This window comes from Lepidochelys kempii, chromosome 1 (genome assembly GCF_965140285.1).
Source record: "Lepidochelys kempii isolate rLepKem1 chromosome 1, rLepKem1.hap1, whole genome shotgun sequence".
Taxonomy (NCBI): domain Eukaryota; kingdom Metazoa; phylum Chordata; order Testudines; family Cheloniidae; genus Lepidochelys; species Lepidochelys kempii.
Window position 1 is genome coordinate 120,007,216 of NC_136380.1, and position 14,208 is coordinate 120,021,423.

Genomic DNA, 14,208 nt, shown 5'->3' on the forward strand with positions numbered 1-14,208 from the left:
TTGCCTCTGCAAGCGGTGATTGAAGGGAGGAGGGGCGGGTGGTTAGCTTACAGGGAAGTAGAGTGAACCAAGGGGCGGGGGGTTTCATCAAGAAGAAACAAACAGAACTTTCACACCGTAGCCTGGCCAGTCATGAAACTGGTTTTCAAAGCTTCTCTGATGTGTACCGCGCCCTCCTGTGCTCTTCTAACCGCCCTGGTGTCTGGCTGCGCGTAACCAGCAGCCAGGCGATTTGCCTCAACCTCCCACCCCGCCATAAACGTCTCCCCCTTACTCTCACAGATATTGTGGAGCACACAGCAAGCAGTAATTACAGTGGGAATATTGGTTTCGCTGAGGTCTAAGCGAGTCAGTAAACTGCGCCAGTGCGCCTTTAAACGTCCAAATGCACATTCTACCACCATTCTGCACTTGCTCAGCCTGTAGTTGAACAGCTCCTGACTACTGTCCAGGCTGCCTGTGTACAGCTTCATGAGCCATGGCATTAAGGGGTAGGCTGGGTCCCCAAGGATACATATAGGCATTTCAACATCCCCAACAGTTATTTTCTGGTCTGGGAATAAAGTCCCTTTCTGCAGCTTTTGAAACAGACCAGAGTTCCTGAAGATGCGAGCGTCATGCACCTTTCCCAGCCATCCTACGTTGATGTTGGTGAAACGTCCCTTGTGATCCACCAGAGCTTGCAGCACTATTGAAAAGTACCACTTGCGGTTTATGTACTTGGCGGCTTGGTGCTCCGGTGCCAAGATAGGGATATGGGTTCCGTCTATGGCCCCACCACAGTTAGGGAATCCCATTGCAGCAAAGCCATCCACTATGACCTGCACATTTCCCAGGGTCACTACCCTTGATATCAGCAGATCTTTGATTGCGTGGGCTACTTGCATCACAGCAGCCCCCACAGTAGATTTGCCCACTCCAAATTGATTCCCAACTGACCGGTAGCTGTCTGGCATTGCAAGCTTCCACAGGGCTATCGCCACTCGCTTCTCAACTGTGAAGGCTGCTCTCATCTTGGTATTCTTGTGCCTCAGGGCAGGGGAAAGCAAGTCACAAAGTTCCATGAAAGTGCCCTTACGCATGCGAAAGTTTTGCAGCCACTGGGAATCGTCCCAGACCTGCAACACTATGCGGTCCCACCAGTCTGTGCTTGTTTCCCGAGCCCAGAATCGGCGTTCCACAGCATGAACCTGCCCCATTAGCACCATGATGCATGCATTGGCAGGGCCCAGGCTTTCAGAGAAATCTGTGTCCATGTCCTGATCACTCACGTGACCGCGCTGACGTTGCCTCCTCGCCCGGTATCGCTTTGCCAGGTTCCGGTGCTGCATATACTGCTGGATAATGCGTGTGGTGTTTAATGTGCTCCTAATTGCCAAAGTGAGCTGAGCGGCCTCCATGCTTGCCTTGGTATGGCGTCCGCACAGAAAAAAGGCGCGGAACGATTGTCTGACATTGCTCTGACGGAGGGAGGGGCGACTGACGACACGGCTTACAGGGTTGGCTTCAGGGAGCTAAAATCAACAAAGGGGGTGTCTTTACATCAAGGAGTATTTCAGGCAGGACTTCACGGAGGGTTCCAATAAGAAATGGTGCACCTAAGTTATCGTTGTTATTGGAACAAGGAGGTTAGCCTGGCCTCTGATTGATACATGGCTAGATTTACCTCGCTGCACCTTCTCTGTGAGTGACTGCAGTGTGACCTAGAGGAATGAGTCCCCTAGACAGGGGAGGAGGCAAATGAGTACAAAACAAATCTGGTCTCTTTCTTGTTTTGATCCACTCCATCTATCTTTTACATCTTTGGCTGGCAGCAGACGGTGCAGAAGGACTGCATGCCATCCACATCTCATGGCTGCTCGGCAGAAGATGGTACAGTACAACTGCTAGCCATCCTCATCTCTTGCCTGCCTGGCAGAAGATGGTACAGTACGACTGCTAGCAATCCGTATCGCCTGCCCGCTCACCATAAGACGGTTCAATAGGACTGACTGCAGGACTAAAGAGAATGACCTGGTCAAGTCACTCCAAATTTAGTCCCTGCGCCCATGTCTGTCCAGGCGCTCCCAGCCGACGTGGCCAGGAGCACCTCGGACATGACGATGACGGCTACCAGTCATACTGCACCGTCTGCTGCCACAAGGCAAGGGGTTGCTGCTACTGTGTAGCAATGCCGTACCGCGTCTGCCAGCACCCAGGAGTCATAGGGTGACGGTTACCTGAGCGGGCTCCATGCTTGCCGTGGTATGGCGTCTGCACAGGTAACTCAGGAAAAAAGGCGCGAAATGATTGTCTGCCCTTGCTTTCACGGAGGGAGAGAGGGAACGGGGGCCTGACGATATGTACCCAGAACCACCCGCGACAATGTTTTAGCCCCATCAGGCATTGGGATCTCAACCCAGAATTCCAATGGGCAGCGGAGACTGCGGGAACTGTGGGATAGCTATCCACAGTGCAACGCTCCGGAAGTCAACTCTAGCCTCGGTACTGTGGAAGCGCTCTGCCGAGTTAATGCACTTAATGCACTTAGAGCATTTTCTGTGGGGACACACACACTCGAATATATAAAACTGATTTCTAAAAAACCGACTTCTATAAATTCGACCTTATTCCGTAGTGTAGACATACCCATAGTGTCTAAAAGTGACTACATAGGTGTGAGAATTTTTTTTAAGGTGAACCTTGGTCTGAACTCAAATATGTCTGCTTATTCTGCTCTTTCATCAGACAAATCTGGCAGGCCTGTCTCCTTTCCAGGATCTGTTGTGCTTGCTTTGAGGTAAGATGGTGCTGCACTATCAGGGCTATGAGCCCTGTAGTTTAAAGAAAGCGTCTCTAGGGATTAGAGCTTATTTTTAGGATGCTTTAGCTCTTTTCCCACTTCTGAAGGTTTCTCCACCTGCCCCAGTGGAAATGGTATCCAGGGCACTCACTCTTAAAAGATAAACTAACTAAAAAAGATGAGGAGGCTGGCATAGCTCAGTCAAATGTGGCTGCTGCTGCTTCTTTACATGCATGTCCCAACTAACTGCTTTTTGCATCTATGACCCTCTTCACCTGCCCAGCAGAAAAAATGAGATTAGGGAAATGAGGATTTCATATGCCTTAGCCTGAAGGAATATCTGAACATCCAAATTTCTCTCCAGAGCAGCATTCTGATACCATACCAGGTCCTACCTTGTTCTTTAAGAGGCTTTTTTATTTTTTTGTTGGATGTGGGTGGCCTAATCAAATGTCCATTTAGCTGAGAGCCTATCCCAGTATACTGTTATGGTCTAATGAACTCCAATTTCTGCAGCAGTCTTTGGAATTATCTGCAGATACACTTTCATTAACTTATCTCAGCTCTGGAGCTGATAACAAAAGGTTGAAGTAACAAATATAACCTAAATAGAGCTGGCCAGAATAGACCTTCAAAGAAGCACTCTGCTTAGATTGGGTGGATTTTATTGCAAGCATGTCTACATTTACAGATGTGCAAGACTAAGCTGGTGAAGGTGAGACAGCCAGTAAAGCTATTGCTTTGAAAGAGCCCACACAGAGCATCCTCTAGGTCAGTGGTTCCCCAACTTGTTCCGCCGCTTGTGCGGGGAAAGCCCCTGGCGGGCCCGATTTGTTTACCTGCTGCGTCCGCAGGTTCGGCCAATCGCGGCTCCCAGTGGCCGCGGTTCGCTGCTCCTGGCCAATGGGAGCCGCTGGAAGTGGTGCGGGCCAAGGAATGTACTGGCTGCCACTTCCAGCAGCTCCCATTGGCCTGGAGCAGCAAACCGCAAACTACCACCCGTCTAGGTGATAGTATGGTTGCATGACTCTACTCCTGAGACTTTCTACCCTGAATTATGATTGCTAACTGACTTTTCTCAGGTGTTTTTTGAGAATGTTTTAACTCACCTATTTAATGAGCCCCATGGCTTGCAATAAATAGGTGCTTTCCCGAGAACAACATGTGTATGAAAATCAGATTCTTGTAAAACACGCAAGCAAAATAAACTCCCTCCCAGTCTTCCCTCCTTATTAATTACATGTTAATTATATAGTGTGCTGCCCTAGAAAAAAATTGAGATTATTTCCTTTATGTGGTTTCTAAAGCGTGGACAATCTTTTAAATGCAACTTTTATAATAATGGTTTGTATCCTTCATCTAAGCATGACAAAGTTCTTAAACATACCATTAATTAATACTGTAACCTTGCAGTGACATATGCTGCAGTTCTGTCATTTAAAACACAATATAAGGTCATTTGGTAATTACATGTTTGCCAATGGCAAACTATTACTTGCTACAGCTGCAGCACATGCTCTATAATATAATTCAGGGCATATTACTTAGTAAACTGATGATTTGTAAATGGGTGTTTCCTCTTTGGCCACATAACTGCAGAAATCATAAACTCAAGAACACAATCTGAGCAATGTGCCACAAAAAAAATAATATTTTCTTGACTGTTTTTAAATATAGAAACTAGTAAGTGAAGCAAAGCATTTTCTGGCCTATTTTATTGCTTATATTGATTTTTTTCACATGAATACATAACATTATAATACATAATTCAGTGTTTTCTTTCATTAGAAACAGAACACTTGGCATATGTGAAAACAAAGATATTGTGTGCCCAGTGGCCTTCAAATCTATGAATCTGAGTGAGCAGCATGGGTTGCTTAACCAGGTCGGTAGACACTCAGATTCTCACTTGTCTCTTGGAGCTGTGAAAGAGCAAGGCCCTGGTTGACACTTGATCTTAAAAACCTCTCTAGTGACTGTTCCACTCCAGATTGTAGACAGCATGATATTCCTTCCATCACATGAGCTGATAGAATGTTTATGCTCACCTGGTGGCATGACCAGTCTACTCTCACTAGACTAGGAGGACTTGCGGCACCTTAGAGACTAACCAATTTATTTGAGCATAAGCTTTCGTGAGCTACAGCTCACTTCATCAGATGCATCCGATGAAGTGAGCTGTAGCTCATGAAAGCTTATTCTCAAATAAATTGGTTAGTCTCTAAGGTGCCACAAGTACTCCTGTTCTTTTTGCGAATACAGACTAACACAGCTGCTACTCTGAAACCTCTCACTAGACTGTTTACCAAAATTAGATGCCCCCAGGCTTAAAACAACCACAAATGGCAGTTCCTTGAAAGGAAGAGCACACCTGGGGGCTCCCCTTACATTGTGCTCTCTTTAAAGAGGCCTAGTTGCTTTCAACCCCACCCCCTCAGTGTTTTTGAGGATGTCCCCATCTCTAGATGCCAAACTGCTCTCCGCACACCTATTCCAAGGGAAGGCATGGTCACAAGCAGCCAGCACTGCAAGAAAAGCTCCTGCTTCCTTTATTGCTATCACTGGGTTGTGCCTTACTTTAGTCTAGGACCTGACATACACTAATAAATATTAGATTTGCAAATATTTTAGCAGTGATTCTATATTTACTTTCAGATCATGGATGAGATATCGAATCGTACTGGGCCCAGAACTGATCTCTGAGGAACCCCATAGACACACCTCTATTTGATGATGATTCCCCATTGACAGCTACATTTTTAGATCTATTAGTTAGCCAGTTTTTAATCAATGTAAGATACACTTTGTTGATATTGAATAGTGCTAGCTTTTTAATCACAATGTCATGCAGTACTAAGTCAAATGTCTTCCAAAAGTCTACGTTTATTACATCTATGCAGTTACCTTTATCAACCAAACTTGCAATCTCCTTACATAATGAAATCAAGTTTGTTTGACAAGAGCTATTTTGCATAATTATTGGTATTAATTATATTTCTATTCTTTAATTCCTTGTTGATTGGATCCTGTATCAGCTTTTCCATTATTTTTTCCTGGGATTGACGTCAGGCTAACTGATATGTAGTTAGCCAGGTAATCGCACTTGCCCTTTTTGAATTTTGACACAACATTAGCACTCTTCCAGTCTTCTGGAATTTCCCCCGTGTTCTAAGATTTATTGAAAAGTAACATCAGTGGACCAGAGACCTCCTCAGCTGTGTGGTCTAGGGATGTACAGCAGGAAAAGAATAGCATTCTGATTCAATTGTGGCCTTTCCTACTGACTCACTGCTATACTTTGTGCAAGTCACTTATTGTGCATCAGCTGTGTAAAAAGGATATAATACTTATTTACTTCTCTGGGTTATTCTGAGGCTTAATAAAATAATGAAGGGCGGCACTTTGAGAGCCTTGGATGAAAGGCATTATATGAGTTCAAAGTATTACTACTGTTATAGTATTTAAACTTCACAGGAAATGACATCACACTAAGTAGAACTCAACATTCCCAAAGCCAGAGGGTGGGGAACCTTAGTATATATAAAGCTCTTTAAGTGATCAGTCTTGCAGGACAAGGCAGACTGAAGACAGGTGAGTCTGAACTCATTGATATTGTACTCACTCGGAACGGGAGGAATCCTCAATTTTACTCATAGAAACATTCTATTTATAGTAATCTAGTGACTGCCAATGTGTGTTTGTTTATGGATAATGAAGCAAATCGATGGACTTTTTAAATGGTTTATATAAAATAAATCTTTGAGGAAAAAAATAAGTTATGTTAAAATGTGACTATATGACCAGTTCCTGTTCATGGAAAAAACAATATGTACCAAAAAGGCTGCTCATTATTGGCCTGATCTATGAAAATGTTTGCTACTGATTTAATGGGTACAGGGACAGACTATAAAGGTCTGATCCTTCAAATACAGGGCTTATTATGCTGAAGTCCATGTGACAGTAAGCCCCGACCTAAGTAGTAAGTGTGTGCTAGACTGGGTAAAAAGTCAATGAGCCTGTTTTTGGATGTGGTTTGAGTAAAATTTGCCATTTGTGTGGGTGAACTTTTTCTTAGTAACATTGGAAACTTTCTTGAATTCTTCATGTTTGCAGAGTTTGATTAATTTTCAGACGGTCTTGGATGCCTAAGAAGAACCATCCCCATGCTGCTAACACTGATGTTTCTGGGCCTTGCTGCCCTTGTTGGTGAGTTTTGGGGTTATTTCTATTTCACGAGTCAAAAGCAACACTGGCAAGAGATTATTGTAGGGCTGAGGGAATGCAATCAGATCTGAGTTCTCCTATTATATAGAGTTGTAAAATCTACCATATGGGTAACTCTTCTTTTGGGTATGAGGCCTCTTGCCCTCCACGTAAGCCTATTAAACTATAAATGATAAAGTATAGGTCAGATAGCAGAATAAGATCACAAAAACAACTTATGTTTATTCTTAACTAAGGTCATAAATGCCCTTGGTTGGCTGATGGGTTCAGTTAATTTCTCACTTTCTAGAAAGTGGAACAATTTGGCAAGGCCAGGGCTAGCGGTGCGAGCCGAGGGACATACTGGCTGCTGCTTCCAGTAGCTCACATTGGCCTGGAGAACTGCAGCCACCGGCAGCCCTGATCGGCCGAACCTGCAGACCCGGCAGGTAAACAAACCGGCCCGGCCCACCAGGGGCTTTCCCTGCACAAGCGGCGGAACAAATTTGGGAACCACTGATTTAGATAATGGCATAGAGAGTACACTTATAAAGTTTGTGGACGATACCAACCTGGGAGGGGTTGCAAGTGCTTTGGAGGATAGGATAAAATTCAAAATGATCTGGACAAACTGGAGAAATGGTCTGAAGTAAATAGGATGAAATTCAATAAGGACAAATGCAAAGCAGTCCACTTAGGAAGGAACAATCAGTTGCACATGTACAAAATGGGAAGTGACTGCCTAGGAAGGAGTACTGCGGAAAGGGATCTGGGGGTCATAATGGACCACAAGCTAAATATGAGTCAACAGTGTAACACTGTTGCAAAAAAAGTGAACATCATTCTGGGATGTATTAGCAGGAGTGTTGTAAGCAAGACATGAGAAGTAATTCTTCTGCTCTACTCCGTGCTGATTAGGCCTCAACTGAAGTATTGTGTCCAGTTCTGGGCGCCACATTTCAGGAAAGATGTAGACAAATTGGAGAAAGTGCAGAGAAGAGCAACAAAAATGATTAAAGGTCTAGAAAACATGACCTATGAGGGAAGATTGAAAAAACTGGGTTTGTTTAGTGTGGAAAAGAGAAGACTGAGGTGGGACACGATGACAGTTTTCAAGTATGTAAAAGGTTGTTATAAGGAGGAAGGAGAAGAATTATTCTTCTTAACCTCTGAGGATAGTACAAGAAGCAATGGGCTTAAATTGCAGCAAGGGAAGTTTAGGTTGGACATTAGGAAAAACTTCCTGACTGTATGGGTAGTTAAGCACTGGAATAAATTGCCTAGGGAAGTTGTGGAATCTCCATCATTGGAGATTTTTAAGAGCAGGTTAGACAAACATCTCTCAGGAATGGTCTAGATAGTACTTAGTCCTGCCATGAGTGCAGGGGACTGGAGTAGATGACCTCTCGAGGTCCCTTCCAGTCCTATGATTCTATGATCCTCAGCTGGTAAAAATTGTCCTGGCTCCACTGACTTCAATATGTAATATTAGAAAAAGGCAATTAATGGATATTAGATTTTGTTGATGGTGCCATTGATGCCGATGCTGCTAATAGTGCTATTAATATAAATGAGTATAATACAACAGAAATGTCAGCGTGGAGGTGTCCTTTCTGCATAAGTTTAATTCATGCTTGCAACAGTCTGAGCAATACAGTCTTACGATCTTATTTTATTTTAAATATCTCCCTTTAACTTTTTAGCTCCTTCTGTAAGTTATGGATGTTATGGTGATTTACGTACTATGGAAACCCCTGTGATTTCCTGTGGAGCTGTACAAACCCCAACTTGTGGTAGGTATCATTCACTGCTTGATTGGCAGTATTTCAATGCACACACTTCTGTTTGTGCTCAGAAGTACAGGGCTAACTGGAGGGTAGACAGTGATACTGAGTCTATAAAACTAGATGAGGAGAAGTGCCAAGTGTTAAGGCCTACTGTTTTCAAATGACAGCCTTTCTTAGCTATGTCTTCTGTATCTGTCTCTGAGGAACCCCCCTTTTAAGGTCTCACATTTACAGCAATCAGCCTCTGAACAAAGAGAAGCAGACATGATCCCTTTCCAGTCAACATTGCTCCTTAATCAGCTAGGCTTTCAGTGGCATTATCTCCACACAGGTACTGAGCACGCACTTTCCTCAGCACTCCCAGACCCCTCCTGGACTGGGAAACAAGACACCTGGAATCAGACTTGAGTCTTGACATGCTGAACAAACTGGCCAGTTGTGACATGCCAAATCAATATTTTGTGGGACAAATCAAAGGAGGATGACCCTGGAGCTGTGGTGATCCTACCCCTCCTTTGAGTGCCCCATTTTAGGAATTCCCTCCCAATTTCCTGTACATTTTTTTTGAGGAGATTAAGTTTTGTGGGTGAGAAACCTTTTCACACTTGCACGCCTGTTTGGAAAAAAAGATGTCTTAGAGAAGGAAAAGGAAATACCAGCATTTTATTGCAACATGTAGAAAACATCTGCTATTTTGCTATGAGTGAAATCCTAGCCCCACTGAGAGTCAATGGCAAAAGTCCCATTGACTTCAACGGAGCCAGTATTTCTCCTTATGTAATATCTTGAAGATCTGAAGATAAACTTGGAAGATTAAGACTGAAGTGCATTGGGTGATGGGCCCTGTTTAAAGCTAGTCAGGTTTCAATGGGGAGGTTCCCACTCTTTGCTTTCATTCCATTTCCCATTCATGATCTAACTCTACTACCATCAGGCTGGGTAGGTACTTGGAAAGGAGGCCTACAAGGAACATTATGGCAGGAAAATGATTCAGTAGGTAGCACTCTTCCCTCAGAGTCAGTAATGATCCAGTTGATCCAGAGTTTATTAAGAGGCTGGAGGTAACTTTTTGGGGATGAGATGTAAAACAGAGTTCCCTTCCACCTTTAGTCATGAAAGATCCCAGAGAACTTTTGTAAGAAGAGGGCTGCTAAACCCATTGTCTTGATCAAACTCCAAATTGGATAATTCCATTTTGTATTGCTAAATTCTCCTTTGCCATTTTGGCTGGATACAGTATTCTCCACTTTCTGACTTGTGTTGTTGCCTTATGCTCTTAAACAATCACTTCACTTCTGAGTAGAGGAGGCTGTATTTTACTGATGTGTGAAGTGATTCCTATGTGTAGTGTAAAAAAAAAAAACTTTTGGGGCTGAAAACTGCTACATAGTGTAAGTTATGTTAAATACATATGTAATCAACTGTTTTAAAACTTACTTGCTGGGGGATTTAACAGTTAATGTAGCTTGCTGGGTTGCTTTTTTAAAATACAAATCATTTAACATATTTATCTTCATGGTGTTTCTCTTTCTTATAAATTTATGGATAGTTTTTCAAAAGTACTCTAGTACCTGTGACCTGTAGGTGCTTAGCATCTCTGAAAATCAGGGTTGTCAAATTTTTACTGAAAGGGAAGCATGAAAAAGACTGGATCAGGAAAATGTTAAGGAGGAAAGAGATGTCAAAGGCTTCCTAAGAATTGCAGGGGCTGCCCCCAACCCTTTTGTTACTGATTCAGAGATATATAAAGATATATAGTTATTGCCTTCTGGATTTCAAAAACTATCAACCATATTCAGAAATCAATAGGATTGCATTGGCTTTTCAAATATGTTGAGCCACATTAAATGGCTGCATTTTTCTAAACAGCAAATGATGGCTTTGGAATGACAACTTATATGTAAAGTGATGTTTTTTAAATTACATGCAGAAACCACATTCACCTTTGTATTTGCTACAGGGGTCCATGCTGCAGAAAAGATGGCTGAAATAGACATAGTACGTCTAAGGAGATACGAAGTCCCTATTAAGAGAGTTGCCAGAAATCTGTGCATAGATCCAGCACTCATTGCTGCAATCATCTCTGTGGAGAGTCGTGCTGGAGCTATTCTAGTCGATGGCTGGAACCGTGAAAGAAACCGATATGGCTTGATGCAGGTATGGAAGGAAGACCAGGAAAAATAAAAATCCCAAGTACTGAAATAGAAATATTATGCACTAAGGCTTTACTTTAGCAAATTACTTTATACTTTATTTAGTAAGTACTTTTTACATTCGGGACAGCACTTATGTACATACTTAAGTCTATTCCTGTTCAGGAAAACACCACCGCATGCGCTTGAATGTCATCCTGAAGAAGGATACATCCTTAAATTGGGGGCTAAAAATGTAAAGAACAGAAAACAAAAGTGGTGGTTTTGTTTCTAAGGAGACTGAATTTTTTGTCTGAATCTTCTAGGTTCATACACACTACAATTCAATTCCTGGAGCCTGGGATAGTGAAGAACATATAACTCAAGGTGCAACTATTCTAATTACTGAAATTAAGGCATTACAGACAAAGTACCCTACCTGGTCCTGGCAACAATATCTCAGAGGTACAGTATGTGCTGTAAAGTTAAAGGGACACTATCAAGATAAAACATTATATATTAAAAAGTTGCTTTAACTACTTTATTAAGATTTGAACAGCTGAGATTTTTAAAGATGAAGTTAATGTAAGTCTGATTTACTTTTCACCATGCTTTTTGTTGACAGTTTTGTTTATGGCTATATTTTCTGGTTCTCATGCACGGTACAATGCTATTGTGCTGGGGCTCCCAAGACTGTAGTAGATTGTTTACATGGAAACAAACATTTCCTTTTTACTGCCATTTAAATCTCAAGAACATTTCTATTCATATTTAATCATAACACCCTCTCCTTAAAAATATGATTTATTATATGTATTACAGTCCCACATGGAGGCCTCAGTCAAGAAAGAGGCCCCACTGTTCCGGGCACAGCACAAAAACAGCCCCAACGAGCCTACAATCTAAAACGACAAGCCAGAAGAAGGGAAGGAGGGAAAAGAGAGGCACAGAACAGTGAAATAACTTGCCCAGTGTCTCAGAGCAGGCCAGTGACAAAGCCAGCAATAGCACTTGACTCTCATTGCAGTGTCCTCGCCCGTGGAGCACAGAGCCTCCACCGAAATCCATAACCTACATTTGGATCCTCAAATACTTGACAGCTTTCCTGTAGCACAGCTGAGTGGGAAACTAGAACACTTTGGGGGCTGAATAGCTGATCCTGGGATTCTGGCATTCTGCCGTGGCATGGCACGTTGGCTTGGGGAGGAGGACAGAGAATGTTATGCAGGACTAACCCATTTCAGGGCTGGATGAAGAGTACCAGCTAGGGGCTTCATCCAGCTTCCACTGAACTCAATGACAGTAATTCACTGACTTCTATGGGATCAGGCCTTAGCTGACTAGGGTATGGCTGCACTTCAAAGAAAAAGTCACATCACTGAGTCTCAGAGCCCAGGTCAATTGACTTGGGCTTGCAAAGCTCGGGGTGTGGGTCTAAAACCAGCACATGTTCCCACCCTCCCCACCTCACTGGATTTCAGAGACCAGGCTCCAGCCTGAGCCCAAGTGTCTACACTGCTATTTTTTGCTCTGTAGCATGATCCCCATGAGCTCAAGTCAGTTGACCCAGGCTCTGAGGCTTGCTGCTGCGGGTCTTTTTTTGCTGTGTAGACATACCCACTGGATCTGATACAAGACAGTGGAAAAACCTCACCATTGAGTTCAGAGGAACTGAATCAGGATTTAAGTCTCTCCTCATCTGTCTGTCTTGGAAGTGAACTTTTTGGTTGTTAAATGGATGGGAGGGGTCATGTGTTGGGGATTAAGGGCCCTGGAACTGAAACAGGGGCTCAGATCCTTTTTCTGCTTGTCTTTTTAGATTGTAGGCTCGTTGGGGCTGTTTTTGTGCTGTGCCTGGCACAGTGGGGCCCCTTTCTTGATCGAGACCTCCAGGAGGGAGTGTAATACAAATAATAAATCATTTTAAGGCAAGGGTTTTACATGATTAAATATGAACAGAAATGTTCTTGTGATATCTAAATGTCAATAAAAAGGAAAGGAGGTAGGTAGGTAGGAGATGTAGTTAAATTGTGAACACAAGATTGGGAGTGGGGGAGCTTGTAATGAACAGGTACGTCATCACTCTGGTTACTCCAGGTGTATGTTGTATCTTTTTACTTCATCCTTCACCTGTCCTTGCCTTTTTAGATTATACATGTTTTTAAGGCAAAGACCGTGTACCCATCTGCATTCAGAGAGCATCTAGCACGTTTTGGATGCTATTGCAATATAAATAATAAATAAACAAATAATAAGTTGTTTGCAAATTCCCTATTAAGAATCAAGTACTCAGTAAATGCAGCTACGCAACAGCACAATTTATCATTTCCCAAAAGACTTTATAGGTTCAATTAGATGGATTTTCGCTGAAGCCACAGCTTCTGGCTGAGATTTATTCGTTTTTAATTCTGTATTAACTACTTTGTGTCTCATTGCAGGTGGGATTTGTGCCTATCATGACAGGGTTAGGAACATCCAGGTCTATGACGGAATGGACAGCTGCAATTCGAGCAATGATTATGTTAATAATGTTATTATTCGAGCCAAATATCTGCAGAATAATGGATTCCGAGTTTTAGTGTAATACTGGCTTCAGCCTCTTTTCAGCTAAATCATAAGACTCCTTCCAGTGACAGGTTTAGTTATCTATGTAAGGTCAAAATGAGCCTTACGTGGCCATATCCAAAGGGGAATCTCTCTGGGTAGCCCAGGAGTCATGCAGAGCCTCTCTGGGTCACACCAGCTCAAAAGCAAGGGCCTCCCATTTAGTGAGTTTCCTGTGAACTACATGACAGTGACACTGATTAGTAGTACAAAGCTAACATCTTTGGACTTAACATTGGTGCAGTTCGATTGGTGCCTTCCAGCTTTGAAACGTGGATGATTCAATATCTGCCTCACTATCATGAAAACAAAACCAAAGAAAAACTCTAGTAGCCCTTATTTTTAATTGGCAAGTTAATAGCTGATGATTATTCTGTTTGAAAGTCTATTTTTCATTGTGGCTAGATTTGGATATGTAAATTTACTGACCAAATGAATAAAGGGAAATGACATATTAAACTGTTTTTGGCAAATGAAACAAGACTCCCAAGAGGTCATCTTTTCAGTTTCATGAGCAAAGGAGGACAGCAAAAAATGATTTTTTTTTGTTTAACTAGGACCAGCAGGGTTATAGTCCTGGGTTTGGCAGGTGACAAAGCGACCGATTAAGAAATTAATTTGTTGACCTTGCCATGGGGGGTGGACTCTTTAAAGCACAGACCATAGCACTGACAAATAAGGACTTGCCAGACAGCTCGCT

At 42.7% G+C, this 14,208-nt stretch overlaps 1 protein-coding gene across 1 annotated transcript; it reads left to right on the plus strand.

The window, feature by feature from the left end:
- The first annotated feature begins 10,752 nt into the window (after positions 1-10,752).
- Positions 10,753-13,488, plus strand: LOC140898439 (lysozyme g). The gene is made up of 3 exons (XM_073312658.1): positions 10,753-10,929; positions 11,231-11,369; positions 13,343-13,488. Exons 1-3 carry the CDS (start codon positions 10,753-10,755, stop codon positions 13,486-13,488), a joined length of 462 nt encoding a protein of 153 aa, XP_073168759.1.
- The last annotated feature ends 720 nt before the right edge of the window (positions 13,489-14,208 follow it).